The sequence below is a fragment of the Pectinophora gossypiella genome, chromosome 8, assembly GCF_024362695.1.
Source record: "Pectinophora gossypiella chromosome 8, ilPecGoss1.1, whole genome shotgun sequence".
Classification (NCBI taxonomy): Eukaryota; Metazoa; Arthropoda; class Insecta; order Lepidoptera; family Gelechiidae; genus Pectinophora; species Pectinophora gossypiella.
The window spans coordinates 14550681-14571735 of NC_065411.1; the positions used below are offsets into that span (position 1 = coordinate 14550681).

Below are 21055 nucleotides of genomic sequence, written 5' to 3' on the forward strand. Positions count from 1 at the left end.
TTGAGCCGCCAAAGACCCCTGACATGGCTCATGTAACGATTACTTACTTACATCAGTAAGTAGTAACCGGGACCAACGGATTAACGTGCCTTCCGAAGCACGGATCATCTTACTTTTTGGACAGTCAAGTGATCAGACTGTAATGTCCTAACCAAACTAAGGATCACAAAAGAAGATGAATTGCTTATAAGTGTATTTTTTAACCTCCCCCCCCAGTCTTTTAAAAAACTATAGGCGCGTTTTTGGCCAATCTTTAGGTAGGTTAGGTTATAGAGAATGAACTCTATATTAGTTTCAGTGTTACCCTCTGGGTAAATTTTCACTGAACCCTGGCCTTTTTTGGTGAGCTGCGGCACCCATATACCTTTATATTTTCTAAATATTAATGTGTGTGTATTTTAATGTTGTAAATGTATATGTGTATCGTAGGTTTTACCTAAATAAACTTTATTATTATGTTTGTCATTTCCATATCTCGGGGCTAGAGTCCCGGACTTTTGGAAGGCGTGCGTCGGGCCGAAGCCAACACGTGGCCTCTACCTTAAGACAATTTTATTATTATTTATTTTTTATGATAAATAATTCAGCAACTAAAAGTGATCTGTGACAAACTTGTTAAAGGTCAATCCATAAGTCACTTTAGTCTGTTTACTGTGATGATGTGTTTGGCGACTGGAGGTAATGGAAACCAATACATCAATCATATTTAATCTAAAAATACATCTGATCTAAGTTTACCTTCTTACCGCTTATGTCGATGCCGTCACTTGATTCTGCTTACAGTTATTTACTTTTTATTTTAAGTATATAAATTATTCTATAATAATATAATGACTTATGCCTATTTCCCACCGGTGAGAGCCTTCAGCGCTCCCCATTTGTCCGGCCAAGTAGTTAATGCCATCTGCGGCAAATCTACAATAAGTCACGTCAAAAAAGAATCCTATTTCCCACCGGAGTAAACGGAGACTATGGAATTCCATTTGTTTCGATCCTGATACACTTCTCTTGCTTCCTCCACATTCATCAATCGTTTCTTACACGCACGCCGATATCATAATTATTATTTTCTTCTATCGTGTAAGTTGTGAGATGGATTACCAATCCAATTAACCTTGGTGTCAGGGTTATTATTGAAATATTATTTTTGATAACAGCTTCTTTAACCTTAGAAAATTGATATTTAATTTAGCAATAAGGCCGCCTGTTCTGCTTCTGTCGTCCTACCTGTACAATAAATAGTTTTTGTATCGTATTGAGGTGGCGTGGTGGAGTATGCTCCATACGATTTCGCTCCGGTTGATTGAGAGGAGGCCTGTGCCCAGCAGTGGGACGTATATAGGCTATTTATGTTATGTTTTTTTTTATGTTGTATCGTATTGCGCACAATACCCACGAAAGAAGAACATTGATCTCAATCTCGACTTATTATGTATGTCATGTTTGAAACTGAAATTAAAACTTAATTGTTGTTAGTTTCTTAATTGTTTAATTACCTATATTTAGGAGATATCCTTTTCATGTTAGCCCCGTCCAAATATTTTCATTGGGTATTCCTATCGGAACTACTTGCACACATAACCACCCACATACGCATACATTTACACCAATGCAGTGGCTAGCGTATAATAATACCTTTCCGATCCCAAGTCCATATACGACGTAGGGCTGCATTGGTGACTAAATATCACGTTTTTACACGCACACACACACACACACACACGCACGCACGCACGCACGCACGCACGCACGCACGCACGCACGCACGCACCCACGCACGCACACAGAGACACACAGACACACACACACACACAGACGCACACACGAACACACGCACACACGCAGACACACACACACACTATGCAGTAATAACACAGACTAAACATATTACCGTTTCTTACTCCGTATGCTGCTATATTTTATAATTATTACCCGACTGCCAAAGAGGGTAATGTTGAGGGAGTGTATGTAAGTATGTATGTATGTCTGTTCCTTTGTGACCTCCTGTAGCCTAAACGGCTTGATGGATTTTGATGTATGAGGTATCGTTAGATTTGTCTTGATTACGGGAGTGTCATAGGATACATTTTATCATAAAAGTCCCACGGGATAAAGACATAATAATATTTTTTCTAAATTTCCCTTTAAACAACAAAAATATGTATGCGGTATCATTAGATTCATTTCAATCACGGGAGTAATTAATATAGGATACGTTTTTTCTCAAAATTCCCACGGGAACATGTTAATTCTGCGTCAACGCAAAGCAACTCATGCGTTAGCAAGCAAAAAGATAGGGCGTGGCCTGGCATGCGGCGCGCGGCGCGGTGCGGAGGGGGATATGCTCGAGAGTAACATCACTCGTAATCTAAAGCCAAATGTCGTCGAAATAATTTAAAATGGTACTTACATATACATAGTCTTCTACATCTACAACATTTTCGTTAAATAAAAACAGCTAAAAAGTTATAAATAAAAGAATTATTATTAAAAAAACAAAATACCCGACTGCACACTAAAAAAAGAGTAAAATTATTATTAAAAAAACAAAATACCCGACTGCACACTAAAAAAAGAGTAAAACAAGCCACACAATAATATTGATCAATCAAATGCTAAAAACTAATTATGTAATACCGTTTAAACAATACCTATATTAAAATACACTACAATATGTGTTCGTAATCGATAGTTAAATAAACAGAAACTTATTTTGAATACAAATTTACTGAATATAATTTATAAATGTTGATGGAAAGCATCGCAGGCGGGGACCACCTTGACCGCCACCAACGAAAATTCTGCTAAATGGTGCACAACCGAAATGACTATAAATAAGCCTCTGTTGGTCCCCGCCTGCGATGCTTTCCATCAACATTTATAAATTATATTCAGTAAATTTGTATTCAAAATAAGTTTCTGTTTATTTAACTATCGATTACGAACACATATTGTAGTGTATTTTAATATAGGTATTGTTTAAACGGTATTACATAATTAGTTTTTAGCATTTGATTGATCAATATTATTGTGTGGCTTGTTTTACTCTTTTTTTAGTGTGCAGTCGGGTATTTTGTTTTTTTAATAATAATTTTTTATAATAAGCCTTGGTCTGTACCTTAGCACTAAAACTTTCCGGACTCGCTAACCCCCCAAAATACAGGTTTTCCTAGTTTGGGGGACAGAGAATCACTATTTGTATCAAAACTCTGTACGATCAACTGCTATTGTAACTTTTCGTTTGTTTTATTTTTGGAAATAAAAATACTTATTATTATATTATTATTATTAAACGATTATAGACGGCGATACGGCTCACCACCTACCCACGTAGGTGTAACAGAAAGCTCGGTGAGGCGTTGGTAACTACTGAGTTCATCTTGCGATGGATGTAACTCTTGACTATTCTAATAGGCTAGTTTCCAACTAGTCACGTCAGTTACTTTTTATTAAACGTCAGAACACGAAATTACAATGGAATTTGTATGAAAAAGCACACTGTGACGTCATAGAAAAACGTGATAAAATGTTGGACTTATTATTACGTTTTTCTTGATTTAAATTCATTAATAAGTTAAATAGAAAAAAGAAAATGTTGTTCGTTAGTTTTAGATCTGTCTTTATTTAGTAATCAGAATTTCATAATTTATCTTGAACCTTGTGCACGACCTAATTGGGATATAGTTGTGAGCTTATGTTATGTTTTTTAATTTTTTTTTGTTTATTTAAAATAAAAAATTAAAAATGTCTTTTCTCTCTGTGATTGCTAATTACTTACTGAATTTTATAGTTTTCTCTCGCGTATTTCGGTTACTGCGTGAAGGATGGTCTGTTTCTGATCAGTTATTTGTTTATACGAACCAAGTCTGCACACTTTACTTTACTAACACTTTAATGTACACATACGTTGATTTTAAAGGTGGGTCGCTATTACAGTTTCTTTTCATTTCTTCTCTTCAGCCATAAAACACCTTGCGAAATAACATAGATTCAAAAATGTTAAATTGTCTTTCAACAAGTTCATCTATGATAATTACGTTGATTTCTTAAACAGCTGGCGAGGAGTGGTTGTACTATACACCTCTGCCTACCCCTTCGGGGATACAGGCGTGATGCTATGTTATGTGAAAATCATAGGGAATATTATCTAGAATTTCCAGCTCCAATAATCGTCGCCTCTTCAATCCGCTGCCGTCAATACGCGTCCTAAAGGCACATGCTTTCCTTCGAGCGAACAGGTTGGAAACCAGTTCCACAGCAGTTGATTCATAGCTTTCATTACCGAGACTAGGTTACCTAGATCGGATCTTCATTAATTCCACTAGTACTGTTCAATTATTCAAAATTGTGACAGCAATAGACTGGGCTTGAAGGCAGTTTATGTCCGAGTCGTGCTGCGATAATGGTTTTATGTCTGGAATAATGGTTGGTTAATAAAACTGGCTGGCTGTCTAGTCTAAGGTATTGTGTACGGATATTTATAGCTTAGGTTGAACGTTCGTTTGTGTTATCGCAAAGCTGTGATAATATTATAAAGTTGTACTAGCGTTTACTGAAATATAAATACCAGTAGGCTCTGCACGGTAACCGCGCCGCGCGCGGAGCGTCTTATATCGAGGCCTTCGACCAATAGCCGTTTGACGTCCATCTACGTAGATAGCATTCGTATCGTTTATTGGTCGAAGCGCTCAATATAATTCGCGCCGTGTTGTTATGCAGATCCGGATGGTATGGCTGCAAGTTGTCTTCCGTCATAGAATAAAGAATAATACTAGGTACATTCATGAGCAATATAATGTACCCACTTTAGGACTCTGTCGCACTAACATATTTGACATTTATTTATTTATTTATTTATTTCAAATCGGGAAACAAACAGCTTAAATAACAATTTAAAAATGCAAATAGTTTGTACATTAGCCAATGAATAAACAATGAATTTAGTGAGACTTACAGTTCAATTTGTCAAAAAAGTTAATGTGACATGGTACCAAAGTGTATGATATTAATGCTCGTGATCGTACATAGAATGCCAACAATCTACCCCGCACCAATTCGTATCAGGCGCCGATCTTACCCCCTCTGGGTCTTACTTCAGTTTTATGTGGACGTAAGGAGTAACAGGAGTATGAGAAGTATGGAAGAATGAGTTTTTTGTATGGAGTGTCCGGGGTCTGCTTCCATCTTTGGATGAAGTCAAACATCATTTTTTTTGCTATTTCTCCTTTACAAGAGACCGAGGTTTCCTGGTTCAGGTATATCTAGGCTTCGACGCTTAAAAGGACACCTCTACTGTTTACTGTTTACTAAACGTCAAAACACGAAATTACTATGGAATTTGTATGAAAAAGCGACCGGTGACGCCATAGAAAAACGCGACAAAATGTCGCATTTATTATTACATTTATTTTTATGAAAATTCTTAAATAAGATAAATAGAATACGAAAACGTATTTTGACACCTTAAGATCGGTCTTTATTTAGTAATCAGAATTTCATAATTTATCTTTGATCTAGGAAACTACCCAATTCATTTTTAAGAAAAACTTTTGCATAAAGTATTTTTATTTTCTTCCATATAAGGGTTGGAGGCGGAGATCCTCGTGCTGGCTTTTTCCTCCAGAGAGGCAACGCTGCAGGCATAATGGTTACATTCGGGCGGGGCTCGCTTTCGGGAGGGCGTTTTGACGCCTGATATGGTTTTCTATATATTTGTGTGTTTTTTTATTTTCTTATTATTTTAGTATAATTTAGGCATTAGGGACTAACTTGCTTTATTGAGTCTATACTTCTTTCACTCGTTTCCGAATCTTATTTAATCAGGCAAAAGTATTTTTTTTATCTGTACACATATTGATACTTATTACAATCTATTTAAGGATAGCGTTCTACTATAATTAAGTACAGTTTTCAACGCTTCGTAACTTACAAAAGCACTCGCAAACAAACTTATTATATTACATTTTGTTTAATAAGAATAATACAATCTTATCAGCTATATTTTCATTCCCTGCCAAGCAAATTCATAGAAATTGCCCATCATACGCCTTTATTCCTTATTCTATGGCCACAGCCTAAAAATTAATTATATCTGATAGCATTCGCTGCGTTTACTGGTCGAAGCCCTCGATATAATTCGTGCAGAGCGGACATCTCTAGTACACACAAATTAGGTGTTCTTTGAGTGATTTTTATGTATCAATAGTATCTCCGCTCAGAACTGTAGATCTACACAAATATTTCGACGCCATACTCCAGGCCGTAACTCCTTTGGCTCTTGAACCGTAGCGTGACGTGTGTGAAGCCGACCCCGCCCTCCGTCACGTTCACTGTGGCTTCTGAACGCTGGTAATCGTGACAGTCAATTGCCTGGAACGAGACATGAACAATAATAAGTCAATGCTTTGACCAGTTAAGAGAGAATGTGCTATTTGATTCAGGATTTAACCGCAAAAATATGTTTTTAATATGCTTAGGCAACTAGAATTTTTGATCTTTAATAACAACATAACAGAGGTACATCCATCGCAAGATGAACTAAGTAACCACGCGTCACCGAGCTTTCTGTTAGACCAACTGTTAGATCAGCTTTCTGTTAGATCGGGGTGAGCCGTGTCGCCTTCTATAATGATCGCGTCAACTTACACCCTATTTAAATAACATCACAGTGATCGGCCCATAATATGACAGTGCCGATTCTCGCGTACAAAATTTAATTTTAGTTTAAAAATACTGCCGTCCTTCACCTACGACGAGTGCAAGACAGAGATAAAGCTAGTTTGATAACTGTCAAACTATTTATCCTACTAATATTTTGCTAAATATACGTATAAATGTTACATACCTTTATTTCCCTTCCCATAATATCATTGTATGTGTACGTCTCAACCCTTTTCTTCCATGGTATGGCGAAAAATATCACCTTCTCACGTATCAAGAGCTTGGTTTCAGAAGTCTTCTTGCCAAAGAAGTAACTCGTGCAAACTACACACGCCAGCAGACTCCAAGTAATCAGTAAAAACATTGAGAATTTCATCCTTATCGCTATTATATAAAGTTGGTTTCAATAATAAATATTTCTTCGCTATTTCTGTTCTTAGATCAATCTTGATATCTTTATTTTAGATGAATGAGCTACAATCGTATGCAGTTTTTCAATTATTCGATTCGTTACTAACACGACGGTGAAGACTCATTGTGATTGTGTGAAATATCAAAGGCCTTGTGCCTAATAACGCGTTAACGCCTTAATAAACGGCTGTGAATCCAGTTACTATTTCTCACTTAAACATTACACTTTTAAGTCACTTCGCACTAAAACACACAATAACACTACAGTATTGAAGTCGCGCAATAAAAATACGATTAAAAAAAAACAATGTGTCGCAGTGTTCCGATATCAGTCGAGTGCGTTTAAATGATTTCTCTCACCGCAACATCGGGTTTTAAAGATAATTTTATCTGAAGCCGGTTCGATAGTAATTACGACATCGCGGCAAATACGTGGGTTCTCCTCACAATTGTTGGGGAAACACTACTGGAAAACAAGTTACGTCAGTTCGAAGGGATGATAAGGGATTGTAGGACATATGCACTCGCCACTTCTGATACGTTCGACGTAGAAACTTGTACTGGACATACGGTTTTTAGTGCGTTGTGTCTATGAGTCTATGGCATAAGATGGTTGATTTCGCAATTACAGTTGCAACATTGACCTGTCGAGGCGTCGTTTTAAATAAGAGATGGAAATTAGGTGTATTGTACAATTTAGGAATGTATTTAAGTTTCCTCCGTGGTGTAGTTAGAAAGTTAGACTCACGATCTTGAGATACGGGTTCGATTCCTGATGGGGACATTATCGAAACCACTTTGTGAGACTATCCTTTGTTTGGTATGGACGTCGCAGGCTTGAATCACTTCATCATAATTAATTTAAGAGCCACGCTCTTGTCGGTGTAGTATTCTCCATTCTTGTATATGAAAGGCCAACTCTTTGACTTCCTTATAAGACACGAAGTTCGCCTTCTCTTTAATTTGTTGCAAGTAAGCTCTTCGTGGTCTTCCCCTTTCTCTATTTCCTTCTATCTTACTTTCTATGGTTTTTTTTATTAAATACGACGAGTATTCATGTTGTGTTAGATGATTCCGTGCTTCAGAGGGTACGTGCAGCGTGGTGGAGTATACTCTATACCCCATCTGGTTGATAGAGGGGAGGCCTGTACCCAGCTGTACGTACATAGGCTGTTTATGTTATGTTATATTAGTGATAGGCATTTGTATAACATAACAAAAGAGACGCGAAAAGGTATTACATTTATTTTCTCACAACCAACCTGCCTTGGGTTCAACAGTAACTTTAAAGTGAAAGGAATTATATTTAAGTAACATTTAGAGAAATATTTTAGTATGAATACTATTGAATATTAAGTGCAATACACATACGACTTCTGTGACATGATACTTAACGACCTCTCCGGCATAACAGCTAGGTATCATGACCACTAATCTGGATCTGGAGGCCTCGGGCTCCATTCAACTAGCGGCCCACTTCCTTAGTAATAGGTATGAGAAGAGAATTATTTAAGAAAGAGATAGCGACAAAATGAAAATTCTGAAGTAGTACAAAATGGGTCATATCTTCTGAACTGAACTTGTATGAGGGGCGGAGGGGGGATTTCTGGTAGCTAATGAATGAGTCCCTGTATCTAATTAAAAAAGTCAACCTTTGGGCTACCCAGTAGTTTCAAATTCAAAAATATCTTTATTCAGTAGGTAACATAGTTACACTTTGAATCGTATTTTTTTTACATAACAAACGTCTAATCCGCCTAAAACTACTGCAGCTTCTCACAACCTGTATAACCGGAGTAAAGAAGCTGCAACATAAATAAATATAGTATAATAAGCATTGTAGAGAGGTGTCATTGTTTATCAAAATGTCCCGAATTTGTTACGACGCCGAAGTGGACGGCCGCCGTGACAAGTCAACTGATTACGTACAGAACTGACACGCTAAAAGCTTTTATTAAATGTTACCCGATAATGCTACGCGTCGGTATTTCTATATTTACGCGTTGTTTTTATGGAAATACACATTAGGTTTATAATTAGGTTTTCAGGGAAACATCCATAAAGATAAGATATGGTTTTCACGGAATTTATTTTCGTCCATCGCGTTCGTTGTAAATTGATAAAATAAAAAGAAAATCTAAATTATAAATAAAAAACGTTTTAATAGTGATATTATTTTTAGATTTATTTTGTATTTATTTATAACACTTTATAAATTACACATGCATTAGTTTACGAAGATCGCTAAACCTAAACAGACTTGTCTTGACGCTTTCTTCGGCATAGCCGTTCGTTTTTTAAATTTTATTTTTAATTTAGATTTAGTGATGGACATTACGAGAATGGTCACCATATTAATATATCGTCAGTGGAAAGGCTAGATTCCGCAAGCACCAGAACATCTTAAAATAGCAATCCTCAGTATGATAATGTATTTGCTAGACGTAGAAAATTAAGTAGACGTAAAAAGTTATACGAAAAAACTTCAAACGGCTTTTTCTCGAAACGGTTTTTTTTTTCGCTTACATAATTTTGCCTATCCAGTGACGATATGGTTCTGTGTTGTGGGTTGAATCAACCCTGGACCCTTACGCGAGACCTTTTGCACACCAATAGATAATATTTCAAGCTCTGTTGGACTAACTCAACTTCAAAAGTCACTGACTTCTAAAATTGTCGTAAATAAAATGCATGCTTCAGTTATGAGAATGTCAATTAGCCACAATTGTGTTGGGAGTGCTTCGTGCGCGGCGCCTCTGAAGTTAATCCGCGTAAAGGGGTTTAAGTAATTCGATAGAAAGCTATTCCCTTCTTAATAAATGAGGGGAATGATAAACCCAAACCAGCGGCACGCTATGATGGCCGTTTTGACATAATAAAGTACAGCAATTCGCTCCGTCAATGGTGCTTATTCTTATTCCTATAAACACCATTTAATTTTATTTTAAGTTATATCTGTAATTTTCCTATCCGCCGAAAAGGAAAGGGACGGGTAATCGACAAGCATAAAACACACTTCAATGGAGTCTTTGTATTTTATTTTTATTATAAATTAAAGGGTTTTTTTGAAGTTATTTATTATCTTATATTTTTATTATATTTGGTCATGTAATTTCATATACGGTATGTCTATGTATTTATAGTATTATACACTACATGTCTCTTTGTCACATAGGCCAGCTGGAAGAGAAATCTCGGTTTACTGTACCGTTTTCTTTGTATGTTCTATTGTGTACAAACAAATAAAATGAATAAATTAGTCTAAATTGTAACCCAGTGCAAATTCTCGTTAATCCATCTGCTCGATGTCAACAGCTGTGCACAAGCTACCGCCCGACTGCGGTCGTATCTCCAAAACAAACAGCCCATCCCATTCCGATTATGGCACGATATATACACAAGGGGCTTTGATAGATATACAGATAGATGACGACGATTGGCTTTTAAGCTACCTAGCATTTTTAATACTATGAAGTTCTTCTTCTATCGTGTGGGTTGTGAGGTGAATTACCAACCTCATCAACCCTGGTGTCAAGGTTGTTATTGAGCCGCCATAAACCCCTGACATGACTCATGTAACGACTTCGTACTTACATCAGTAAGTAGTAACCGGGACCAACGGCTTAACGTGCCTTCCGAAGCACGGATCGTCTTACTTTTTGGACAATCAAGTGATCAGCCTGTAATGTCCTAACCAAACTAGGGATCACAAAGTGATTTTTGTGTTATGCCCCCACCGGGATTCGAACCCGGGACCTCCGGATCGTGAGCCCAACGCTCAACCACTGGACCACGGCGGCCGTCTAACTATGAAGTTTAATATAATATTACATCATATACTTCATTTAAAATTACAAACTAGTCTTGTGACTAACGAGTAACTTAATTTTAACTTAAATTGTTAAGCAGAGTATATCTAAGAATGTCTCTATATTGGCGGATGGTGTAGGTATACTGGAATCAGCCAGTATATTGTTCACTCATTTTTATTCAATGTAATAAACAAGTACTAAATACTAATAGGTACCCTACTTGCAGTTATTCGTCATCTCATTGTCATAATGTAGACGAAAAATAATAGGTACTTTGGTTTCTTTTTGTTTTTAGTTTTAGTAGTAAAGTTTTGATTATTTGTAATGTCAAGATTAATAATATTTACTTGTTAAGTTTGTAATATTGAAGTCTTATAAATGTACAATAATGGTAATATATCATTTATTTATTGTTACAGATGAGTGTGCGGTGACTTGCGACTCTTGGATAGACAGAACCATGGCTTCATAGTCAGAAGAAAATATTTCGTCCTTGCGGTAAGTAAGTTATGTTCTTTTTTCGTTGCAACTCTATCCCGCTTAAACTTACTTATTATGTGTGTATTCTTATTTTTCAAATCGAGTAACTATGTCTATAACAAGAATTAGGTATAGGGATAATTAGATCTTATTTATTTCTAGCCTATTTTGTCCCACTGCTGAGTAAAAGCCTCCCCTTCATACTTCTACTCCACACGCTTTTCTGCGAAGTGCCACTAATCTGTCTGATAAGCATCAACATCGTCACGCCATCTTTATGGGCCATCTTTATTGGCTACCAAGCCAATGAGCCCCTCTATCTGTTTTTTTTTATTTTGAACGTGAACCCTTGGGCCACACTGTATAATAATAATAAACCTTGACTGTTCACACCCGAAAATAGTCTTCAAGCACCACGCGTAGATGATCTCTATTAGGGACATCTAAAAATACGTGCTCCAATTACAATTAGTGGCTGAATACCATGAGAAACAGAGCAATATGGACTCAGCATGTGGCTAATGGGCGATTCACATCGAGTGAACGTAAACGACCACAGGCGAACAACACTACGATGACATAGAGTAAGGAATAATACTACGTATAGAATGGAAACTCTCCGCTCCCCACCAGCATCTGAGCTAGGTTTACCTCACCCCCCTCGAACATAGTTTAGACCTGAATCATATGGTGGCAGACGTCACACACACAGCTGCGCGTGTACGATAATGTCAATGTGTAGTGTCTGAGTAAAACGAGGTTGTTTGTATAAAGTGTCCGGGGTATGACGATGAGCTGGTTTTTTCATAAACCTACGCCTGTGGTCTCTTATGGGGTAGAAGATAAGTTGCAGTTGCAACTAAGTACTTAGCGATAACAAATAGATAGGGAACTTTGATTATCAATGTTATATAGAGGTATAACCAATTCATATTTAAATATTGTCTTATCAAAAAGCACTTACAGTCTATGTACTATTCAAATGTTTCTTAATTTTTATTAAACTAAGAAATTATGTTTGTCGGTTAAAATGTGTGATAAATTATTATTTAACATGTAATTGTACTCAAATCTTCAAGTAGGTATTCAGAATCTATTAAATTTAGTACAGTTTCAAATTACAAAAAGTCAAATAATCCAACTTAAAATTACTTAACCTAGAACCCACTCCGTGTCAAACCTGGCCCAAAAGTGCCCATGACACTAGCAGCGTTACCGCGCTGGATTGCCACGGACAACCTCTGAGCCAAGTAGTCTGAGCGGGGGTCAAACATGTAATACATTTTTCGAAAAATTAAATATGATACGTTAGTTGTTTCAAAACAGGTCGAATCCAGCACAGACCTAAACTAATGATTATCGAATTTGTTTTTAAATTCATGTTTGGATCATTTATCACACGCTCGGCGGTGAAGGAAAACATCCTGAGGAAACACATAAGTATTCCCGAGAAATGCATTTACGGAGGTATGTGACCTAACATGTATTGGGGTGGTTTTCCCTTCGCGGGTTGGAAGGTCAGACAGGCAGTTGCTTCTGTAAAAAATCGGACCTGTCAAATCTTCTGGTTAGGTAAGCGGACTCTGTGAAAAAACGGGAAAATGATAGGGAGATGATGAGTTGTTTCAAAACAAATAAGATTTTTTGTTATTTTGCCCTCTCAAATAGTCACTACCGCACGTCGTTCCGTTTCGTTCAGTCGATCTGAAAAGCGCCTATATGACGCCATATGCTCGGAGCCTGTGACCATATGGCCATAAGTTTGCCCAACAATGACGCGTTCGCTTGAAGACGCTAATTTGTTTGCGAATGGTGCGATTATCGTTTTGCAAACGTATTACTGCAAATTAACATGTCTTCATTTGTAGAGGCTTCCTTGTAAATTACAACGTTTATTGCTTTTGTTATCTCTTAAAACAGTACCATTATGTGGAAAAAAGAATTTAGTTGGTAAAATACTGCTTTCGTAATCATATTATCCTTCAGAGTAGATCGTACTGCACCTTTTCTAAGGACGTCTCCAAACTCGTCAATGTACGTCCCTCTAGGTCTTCCTCTGCCAGCCCTACCACTAACCTTCGCTTTATACATACTGCTTTCGTAATCCTATTATCCTTCATCCGCTCTACGTGTCCAAACCAACTTAACATTTCCTTCTCAATCTTAGTCACTCAAAATTCAAAATTCAAAAATATCTTTATTCAGTAGGTAACATAGTTACACTTTGAATTGTCAATTTTTACATAACGAACGTCTCATCCGCCTAAAACTACTGCAGCTTCTCACAACCTGTATCGCCGGGGAAAAGAAGCTGCAAGAAAAACCTCTTTAAAATAATAAAAATAAACATAAAATATTGGTATACAATTGAGTAATTTAACTGCCTAATATCAGTTCTCAGACAGTTAATCCCATGCATTCATATCTTCTAAATAATCACTAACTTTATAATAACCTTTTTTTGTAAAGTTTTTATTTAACTACTGTCATAAAGCAGTTGAAAGGCAAATTCTGAATGTCAATGGGAATCTTATTGTAAAAACGTATACATTGCCCCTTAAAAGATTTAGTAATCTTATGTAATCGACTGACTTGTAAAGCAAGTTTTTTTTCACTATATCGTCTTTTACGCCACATCTTTCTCTTGTCACACTGTTTTTCACTCTATCACTTAATTTAACACCGCAGATGATACGGAACAACCTCATTGACTTGCACTAATGAGTTATTAATTTACACTAAGTGTTCTTTTCACTAAGACAGTTGGCTCGACGATTACAGACGGCGATATGGCTCATCACCCTATCACATTGGTCTAACAGAAAGTGTGTGGGAGGTGTGGGTCCTTAGTTCATCTTGCGATGGATGTACCTCCGACTACTACCTTCAGTACTTTTCTATGACCAAAGTAACAGATACATAAACAATCCATGTTATTTTTCCAGCACATGTCTCCTGCCGAGCCCTTAGAAATAATTTAGGTCAGTTTATAACAGGGTGTGTTAATGCGACAATAACTAAAATGTGTGTGAAATAACAGTGGGGAAACCTGTGGGCGAAACAGAATAACTGTTGGTACAGTCAGCAGCTCCACTTTAGTGTGTACTGTAATATCGTCACTGGAAAGGCAAAATTACGTAAGCGCCAAAATAGGTATTTTGGGTTTTTTATATATTCGGAATCAGCGTTTCATTCTGCGTCGATCTGTCTGGGTAGCATTGCGATACGAGCACTTTTTTGGCGCTTACGTAAATTTAAAAATAGTTGACTTTTTTCAATTCCAGTTTCTTAAACGACAAGATTTTGGTGTTTTTTTCGTGACTGGTGTATAAGTAATATTGTGTTCCTATATAATAACTACATATTAACTTTAAGTAAATTTGGCATTCTATAGTTTGAAAAGTATCATTTTATTAGTAATTTTGGACTACTGAAAATAAAAAATAAACTATGTATAAGTCATTTTTATTTACAGCTTTTAAAATAAGTAAGGCGTATAAGAAAAAAATGTCTTAGCATGTTTATGCAGTGAATGGCGAATAAGTAATTTTGACTTACAGTATTTAGAATAAGTAAGGCGTGTACGTAAATTTGCCTTCGCATTTTTATGCTGTTATTAAGCAAGTTTGTGGGCTAGCAGTAAGTTTCCCAGGAAGTTATTTTTTAACAATAGATCTAAAAGTAAAACTATTTTAGAATTGATTTTATAATTTATTAGCGACCCGCCCGGCTTCGCTCGGATGTAATGCTGAGGAAAAATGAAATTATTTACGACATCACATTAAAATCCTCAAAAATAACAGTATTTCTACACTATTTATTGGATGTTATTATACATACCTATAAACTTTCCTCTTGAATCACTCTATCTACTAAAGAAAATTGCATCAAAATCCGTTGTGCAATTTTAAAGATTTAAGCGTACATAGGGATACAGGGACAGAAAAAGCGACTTTGTTATACTTTTTAAGTTCTGTCGTTTGCATATTTAGCGCCAATTTTGAATTGAGAACTCAAAATTCAAATTTGTTGGAATTTCAAATATCAAAACAATTGAAAGCATTAGGATTAATGCAATTGTTTAGTCACAGCGTTGGTTTGAATCTGTCAGGTCACGTCCGAAAATGAATCTTACAAAGAAAAATTTTCTATAACTTTCGAAGAGGCCTACCGCGACTTCAGTGTTTCAAAGAGTTAAAATTTCAGGGACAACCATTTAAACGATATTGCATGAGGCACTTGGTGTGAGAAAACTAGTTTGCCGTTGCATCCCGCATTTTCTGACGATCATAAGGAAGCCCGCGTCAGATGGTGTAAGAAAACTCTTCAGAGGTTCAACCGAGGAGAGTCAAATCACGTGTACGACATCATCAGTGGTGACGAATCTAGGATTTATGCTATTATCCTGATTCCAAACAACAATCCACAGTTTGGGTCTTCCAAAACGAGTCAAAGCCGACTAAAGTTGTTCGCTCTCGAAGCACTTCAAAGAAGATGGTGGCTACCTTCGTGGAGAAAATCGGTCATGTTGCGACAATTGCACTTGAAGATCGTAGGACGGTTAATGCGGATTGGTATACCACAATTTGTTTACCACAAGTCATCGCCGAACTTCGAAAATCTAACCCAAAGCGACGCATGATGATGCGCAGGGGTGCAGGATGCTGCACCATGACAACGCAAGCTCACACACCGCTCGTCAAACGATTATTTGCAGCAGGAAAACGTAGAAATTCTTGACCATCCTCCATACAGTCCTGACCTAAGCTCCAATGATTTCTTTACATTTCCTAAAATTAAAAAAGAAACTCTTCGCGGTCAAAGGTTCCAGAGCGGTGAAGAAGCGGCCAACGCTTTCAAGTCAGCCATTTTGAACACCTCTACTTTGGAGTGAAATAAATGTTAAATAATACCTGGTTCGAGCGAATGGAAAAGTGTATTAAACTTCGTGGTAAATACTCTGAAAAACAATAAGGGGAATTATTGAGGAATTAGAAATTATTGAGGAATTAAAAAGACTTAACCCTTCCAGAGACTTGACTCGATTTAGAGCCACGTATGCTTGTCCTAATTCAAACAATTTTGAGCCCAAATATACTACTGCATGGTCGACTGTGCTGCCCTGCATATGTTATGTTAGTGGGCTCTGTTTTCCGCATTTAGACTCTAAGGTGGCCCATTATGCGTGTAATTGTTGACTACGTAAGCCAACCTATCTCCTTCCAGAAGCTCAGAAGCCTCCTGGGGATTTCACAGGCTTTGCGGAGCGACCCCATTCCTTTGAGGATTTTTAACCGTTGTGCTGACACTCCCGTGCATTCCAGGATTACATGGGGGGCAGTTTCTTCTGCGTCCAGACAGCCTCTGCAAAGTGGGCTGTCCGATATCCCTAAGTTAAATAGGTGCTTGTTGAGTGGGCAGTGACCCGTTATACTGCCCACTACTATTCGGAGGTCATTGCGGTTTAAGCGAAGCAGTCGGCGAGTGAATTGGATATCATAGACATGATATCCTTCGACTGTCTGCATGTGGGCAGCTGTGCTCATCTGTCGTTGTGTAGTTGCTGGGTATGGTCCCTTACCCACGAGCGTAACTGACTGAAAGGTATCGGCAGGATTGTTTCGGGTCCATATACCCTGGTGTCTGATCCTCTCCTTGCCAGTTCGTCGGCGGCATCATTACCCAGCGATCCACTGTGCTGCCCTGCATATTATGGACGGTGGATGCCAATGACAAAATTAAGGGCAACATCCTTCTTTCAGTCATTTTGTAATATCGTCCATCTTGGATTTGAAATTTTGACATAATGACAGTATTCTACTAGTGTAGTCCTATCATTTGATACCCATATTGAGGGGGTTGTGGAAAAATATGTACCTAGTACGCTATTTTGGAACGGCGGCCATCTTGGATTTTAAATTTTGACTTAATCACAGTATTCTACTTGTGTAGCTATTTCATTTGATACCCATATTGAGGGGTTTGGAAAAATATGTAATCCCCCATTATGTACCGGCTGCCATCTTAGATTTATAATGTTATTGATTTTATTATATTGTATTGACATCGGAATTAAAGGTGCGTACCAAATATCAGATCAATCTGACAACAGGAAGGTACTTAAATTGCAATATCTAATTTTGATACAAATATACCGTACGGGTTTAGCTAAATAAAACCGTTTAACCCTTTCACGGACAGAGACCATGGGTCATTGGTGGTTCATAATAGGTAGTATGACACCTTGGAATCGGAACGTCCGTATACGTTCTGTCTTTGAAAGTGTTAAAAAGAAACTTTTACAAACAGATAACGGGTTGTACGCTATTATTTATATTTTATGAAACTTTATTTCTGGCACTTCAGTATTTTAATAGCTATTTTTATAAATCAATTGAAGTAATAAGTAATTTAAGGAGGTATTAAGAATAATTATTTGTCTCTTACGTCTTTTTACCCATGTAAGATATTACAAAAACTTACTTTAAAGAATCTTTGGTGAACTGACATAATCAATCGATCACTTTTTAGGCAATTTTCACATAATGAAAGCAGATGTGTAAAAGTCGTTACAGTAACTTTTACTCCGCTAACATTACAGTATTATTATATATAAAGAAATATTGTCGTTCTCGTATGCATTGTCGTAAGAGCTGTAAGTAATTTTGCTTCCAAATAATATTTTAACCAGATGGCGGTTAAGTAAATTTGCTTTACTGTAAACTGAAGTCATTTTTACGTAAGCGCCACTATATCCTAAAATAGCAATCCAACTGTTATGATATGTATTGCTGGACATAGAAAATTAAAAAACAATGTAACCTTACATTGACATCATCTAAATTGGATAATTGGGTAAAAAGTTATGATAAAAAAACGAAAAAATGAAACTTTAAACGGCTTTTTCTCGAAATGGCCTTTTGGCGCTTACGTAATTTTGCCTTTCCAGTGACGATATGTTTAAATATCATTATCGTCCACAGCCTGAGCTCGTCTACTGCTGGACATAGGCTTCTATAGACTCTCCAATGTTTAGATATTATATTGTGTTTTATTTTAAGAGAAATTGGAGATGTCCTTAGAAAAGGTTCAGTACGATCTACACTGAACCGGCGTGCGTGTCTTAAACGATTGATGAATGTGGAGGAAGCAAGAGAAGAATGTCAGGATCGAAGCAAATGTAATTCCATAGTCTCTGCTTACCCCGGTGGGAAATAGGCGTGAGATTGTATCTATTTGTGTTGTTATATTTTAGCAAATTACCATAAATTAAATATCTCAAGTAAAATAAAAGTCTTCAAACTCCTCCTTAAACTATATTTTATCAATAGTTTATTGAACACAGAAACAAAGACATAAAGACAAGTTGATTGATTACACGCAAAACTGATAAACAGTTCAGTTTATTTCTTATAGAAGTCTCTTCCAGTAGACTTTGTTGCTCTGTTATTTCTGTTCTTGATTTCTATGTAAAGAAGTTTCGAAAAATAAATAGTTTTCTGTCTTGTCTGTATTTAAATTATTACGATATAAATTCAAGTAGGTAATTTTCGTAATAGATTACTATAACATTAGATTTCATACATTTCTTTTCTTTTTGTATGATCGTTCATTGCAATAAAGTTTTGTTTATTGTATTTTCTTTTTCTTGCTGTCAATAACTACCTAGTTGTATCGAAGCCACTATGTACTTTAAGCATACGATTTGATCACTGATATAAATATTCAACTCAATCCATTGTGATGCACTCATCGATAAGTGAGTCAGACAGATCATTATTATAAATCACCATGAAATCAATAATGCATACTTGATCTTTGATCTATTACGTAAAGTATGTTTGTAGTACGACTGCCATTTGAAGAATGAGATCTATTAGGTAGTTCCGTAGTATATTATAAACGTAGGAGCATTTTTGTTTTGCAACACAAAAGCTTACGACTAACCCAACTGGGGTAGTTAGAGGTACATCCATCGCAGGATTAACTAAGTACCCACACTTCACCGAGATTTCTGTTAGACCAACGTGATAGGTGGTGAGCCGTATCGCCGTAGATTTTTATTATCTTAATTTAAAAAAATCGGATATCAACCAGTGTTATTACGCGCCGAATTCTTCTGATGACAACATCTGAATTATTCACAAAGCAAAATATGACGTTATCAGTTCTGTGACAGTGATTACAATTCCATACAAAACTGAGAATTCTGACAGCGTCTACGATGTGGGAAAATTATAGTCGGATTTCAGCTTAAAACATTGTTAAATGCTGTTATGGGCTCTCAGACAGGGACTCTTGACCTTGACAATTTAAAAATTGGGTCATTAAAGATCCTTGAATAGTCTCAATGGGAAGAAGAGTAGATAATTTAGACGTTCAAAGAATTAAGTATCTATTAATTTACGTACGATGCTTTTAGAAGGAAGGAGCAGGGGGGTCTAAAAAGCCACATTGAAGAAGTCATCTAAAAAGCCAAATTTCAATTTGATAATTGCGCATTTAATAGTGTCAAAAGGCAATATTGCTTTTTTAGATGAATTATTGTATCAATGCGGCCTTTTTAACCTCTCAGTTTCAATTTCGATTAAGTTTTTGTGATATTAGTATTCGACTTAATATACAATTTGTGACGTCGATTTTGTTATTCTACTGGTTTAATTTAAAAAGTTCAACTTAAGGAGCAAACATATTGTAACTAAATAGTGATCGGAAACATTAAAAAGTTGCAAACATTTGCTAAATGTTATTTGGGTACAAGTCAGAGACATGAAGTGGCAAGGTCAAGAATTCAAGATCCAGGGTGGAAACGCCAACGACATATTTCGAATGCGTTTTTAAAAATCATAAGTCACGTCAAAAAAGAAATGCATATATTTAGTAATCATAATAATTTATTTTGAACCTAGTAGGTACACGACCAAATTGCGATTGTGCTTATCTTGTCACTTTTGTAATTGTTTTCAATGTTGTGTTTATATGTGCAATAAAGCTTTTTGTATTGTAATTTGTATTGTATTGTATGTTGTTTCCAGGTGTGATACAGTGAGGTCGCGATGGGCGCGTCAGGCGTCTCGGACGAGTTCACGCCGCCGCGTCTCTCGCGGCTGCTGCACGCGCTGCCGCACATCAACGTGACGCTGCACCGCGTCAACGACACCTTCGCACCTGACTCGCCGGTCTACCTCGAGGTACGTCAGACATCCAATCGGTAACGATAGCCAGTCAGGCAGTTAGACTGACTAGACTGACTGACTAGGCTACACTTGGTATTGAAAGTCTAATGTAGTCCACCAGACATACTAACGACCTCCCTGGTCCAGTTGAGCGTTGGCATCACGATCCGGAGGATGTTACTACAGCACTAGTGAATACCTTAATAATACTGATGTTATAATTTGAAAAGCCTCCTTCTCTCTTGTACTTCTATTTTGTTGTGCGTAACTTATAAACTTGTACACCATCATAGTATGTAAATAAAGAATATTGAGTATATTGAGGCCCCCGGTTCGAATCCCGGTGGGGACATCACAAGGTGATTTTTGTGATTCCTAGTTTGGTTAGGACATTATAGGCTGATCACCTGATTGTTGTGTAAGACGTTCCGTGCTGCGGAAAGCACGTTAAGCAGTTGGTCTCGTTTACTACTTACTGTAGTACGTAGTCGTTACATGAGTCATGTCAGGAGCCTT

The 21055-nt window shown here is 36.9% G+C and overlaps 2 protein-coding genes across 2 annotated transcripts in view; one reads left to right on the forward strand and one right to left on the reverse strand.

Annotated features, from left to right (window-relative positions):
* Positions 1-21055, forward strand: part of LOC126369291 (protein tweety) — a 73900-nt gene that overhangs the window by 37866 nt on the left and 14979 nt on the right. The window contains exons 2-3 of the mRNA XM_050013648.1: positions 11303-11381; positions 20399-20554. Coding sequence (XP_049869605.1) covers positions 20420-20554 — 135 coding nt within the window. The 5' untranslated portion in view covers positions 11303-11381; positions 20399-20419. The remainder of the gene's footprint in view (positions 1-11302; positions 11382-20398; positions 20555-21055) is intronic.
* On the reverse strand, positions 5801-7612 carry LOC126369286 (uncharacterized). The gene is made up of 2 exons (XM_050013645.1): positions 6845-7612; positions 5801-6369 (listed from the first exon to the last, which is right to left on the reverse strand). The coding sequence occupies exons 1-2, from the start codon at positions 7034-7036 to the stop codon at positions 6229-6231; spliced, it is 333 nt and encodes a 110-aa protein (XP_049869602.1). The 5' UTR covers positions 7037-7612; the 3' UTR covers positions 5801-6228.

Bases quoted from the DNA above. Each gene is read 5' to 3' on its own strand.
- LOC126369286 (XM_050013645.1), bottom strand. From the start codon at position 7,036: ATGAAATTCTCAATGTTTTTACTGATTACTTGGAGTCTGCTGGCGTGT. The intron at 6,370-6,844 runs GTATGTAACATT...GTCTCGTTCCAG, and splicing joins TTATGGGAAGGGAAATAAAG to GCAATTGACTGTCACGATTA.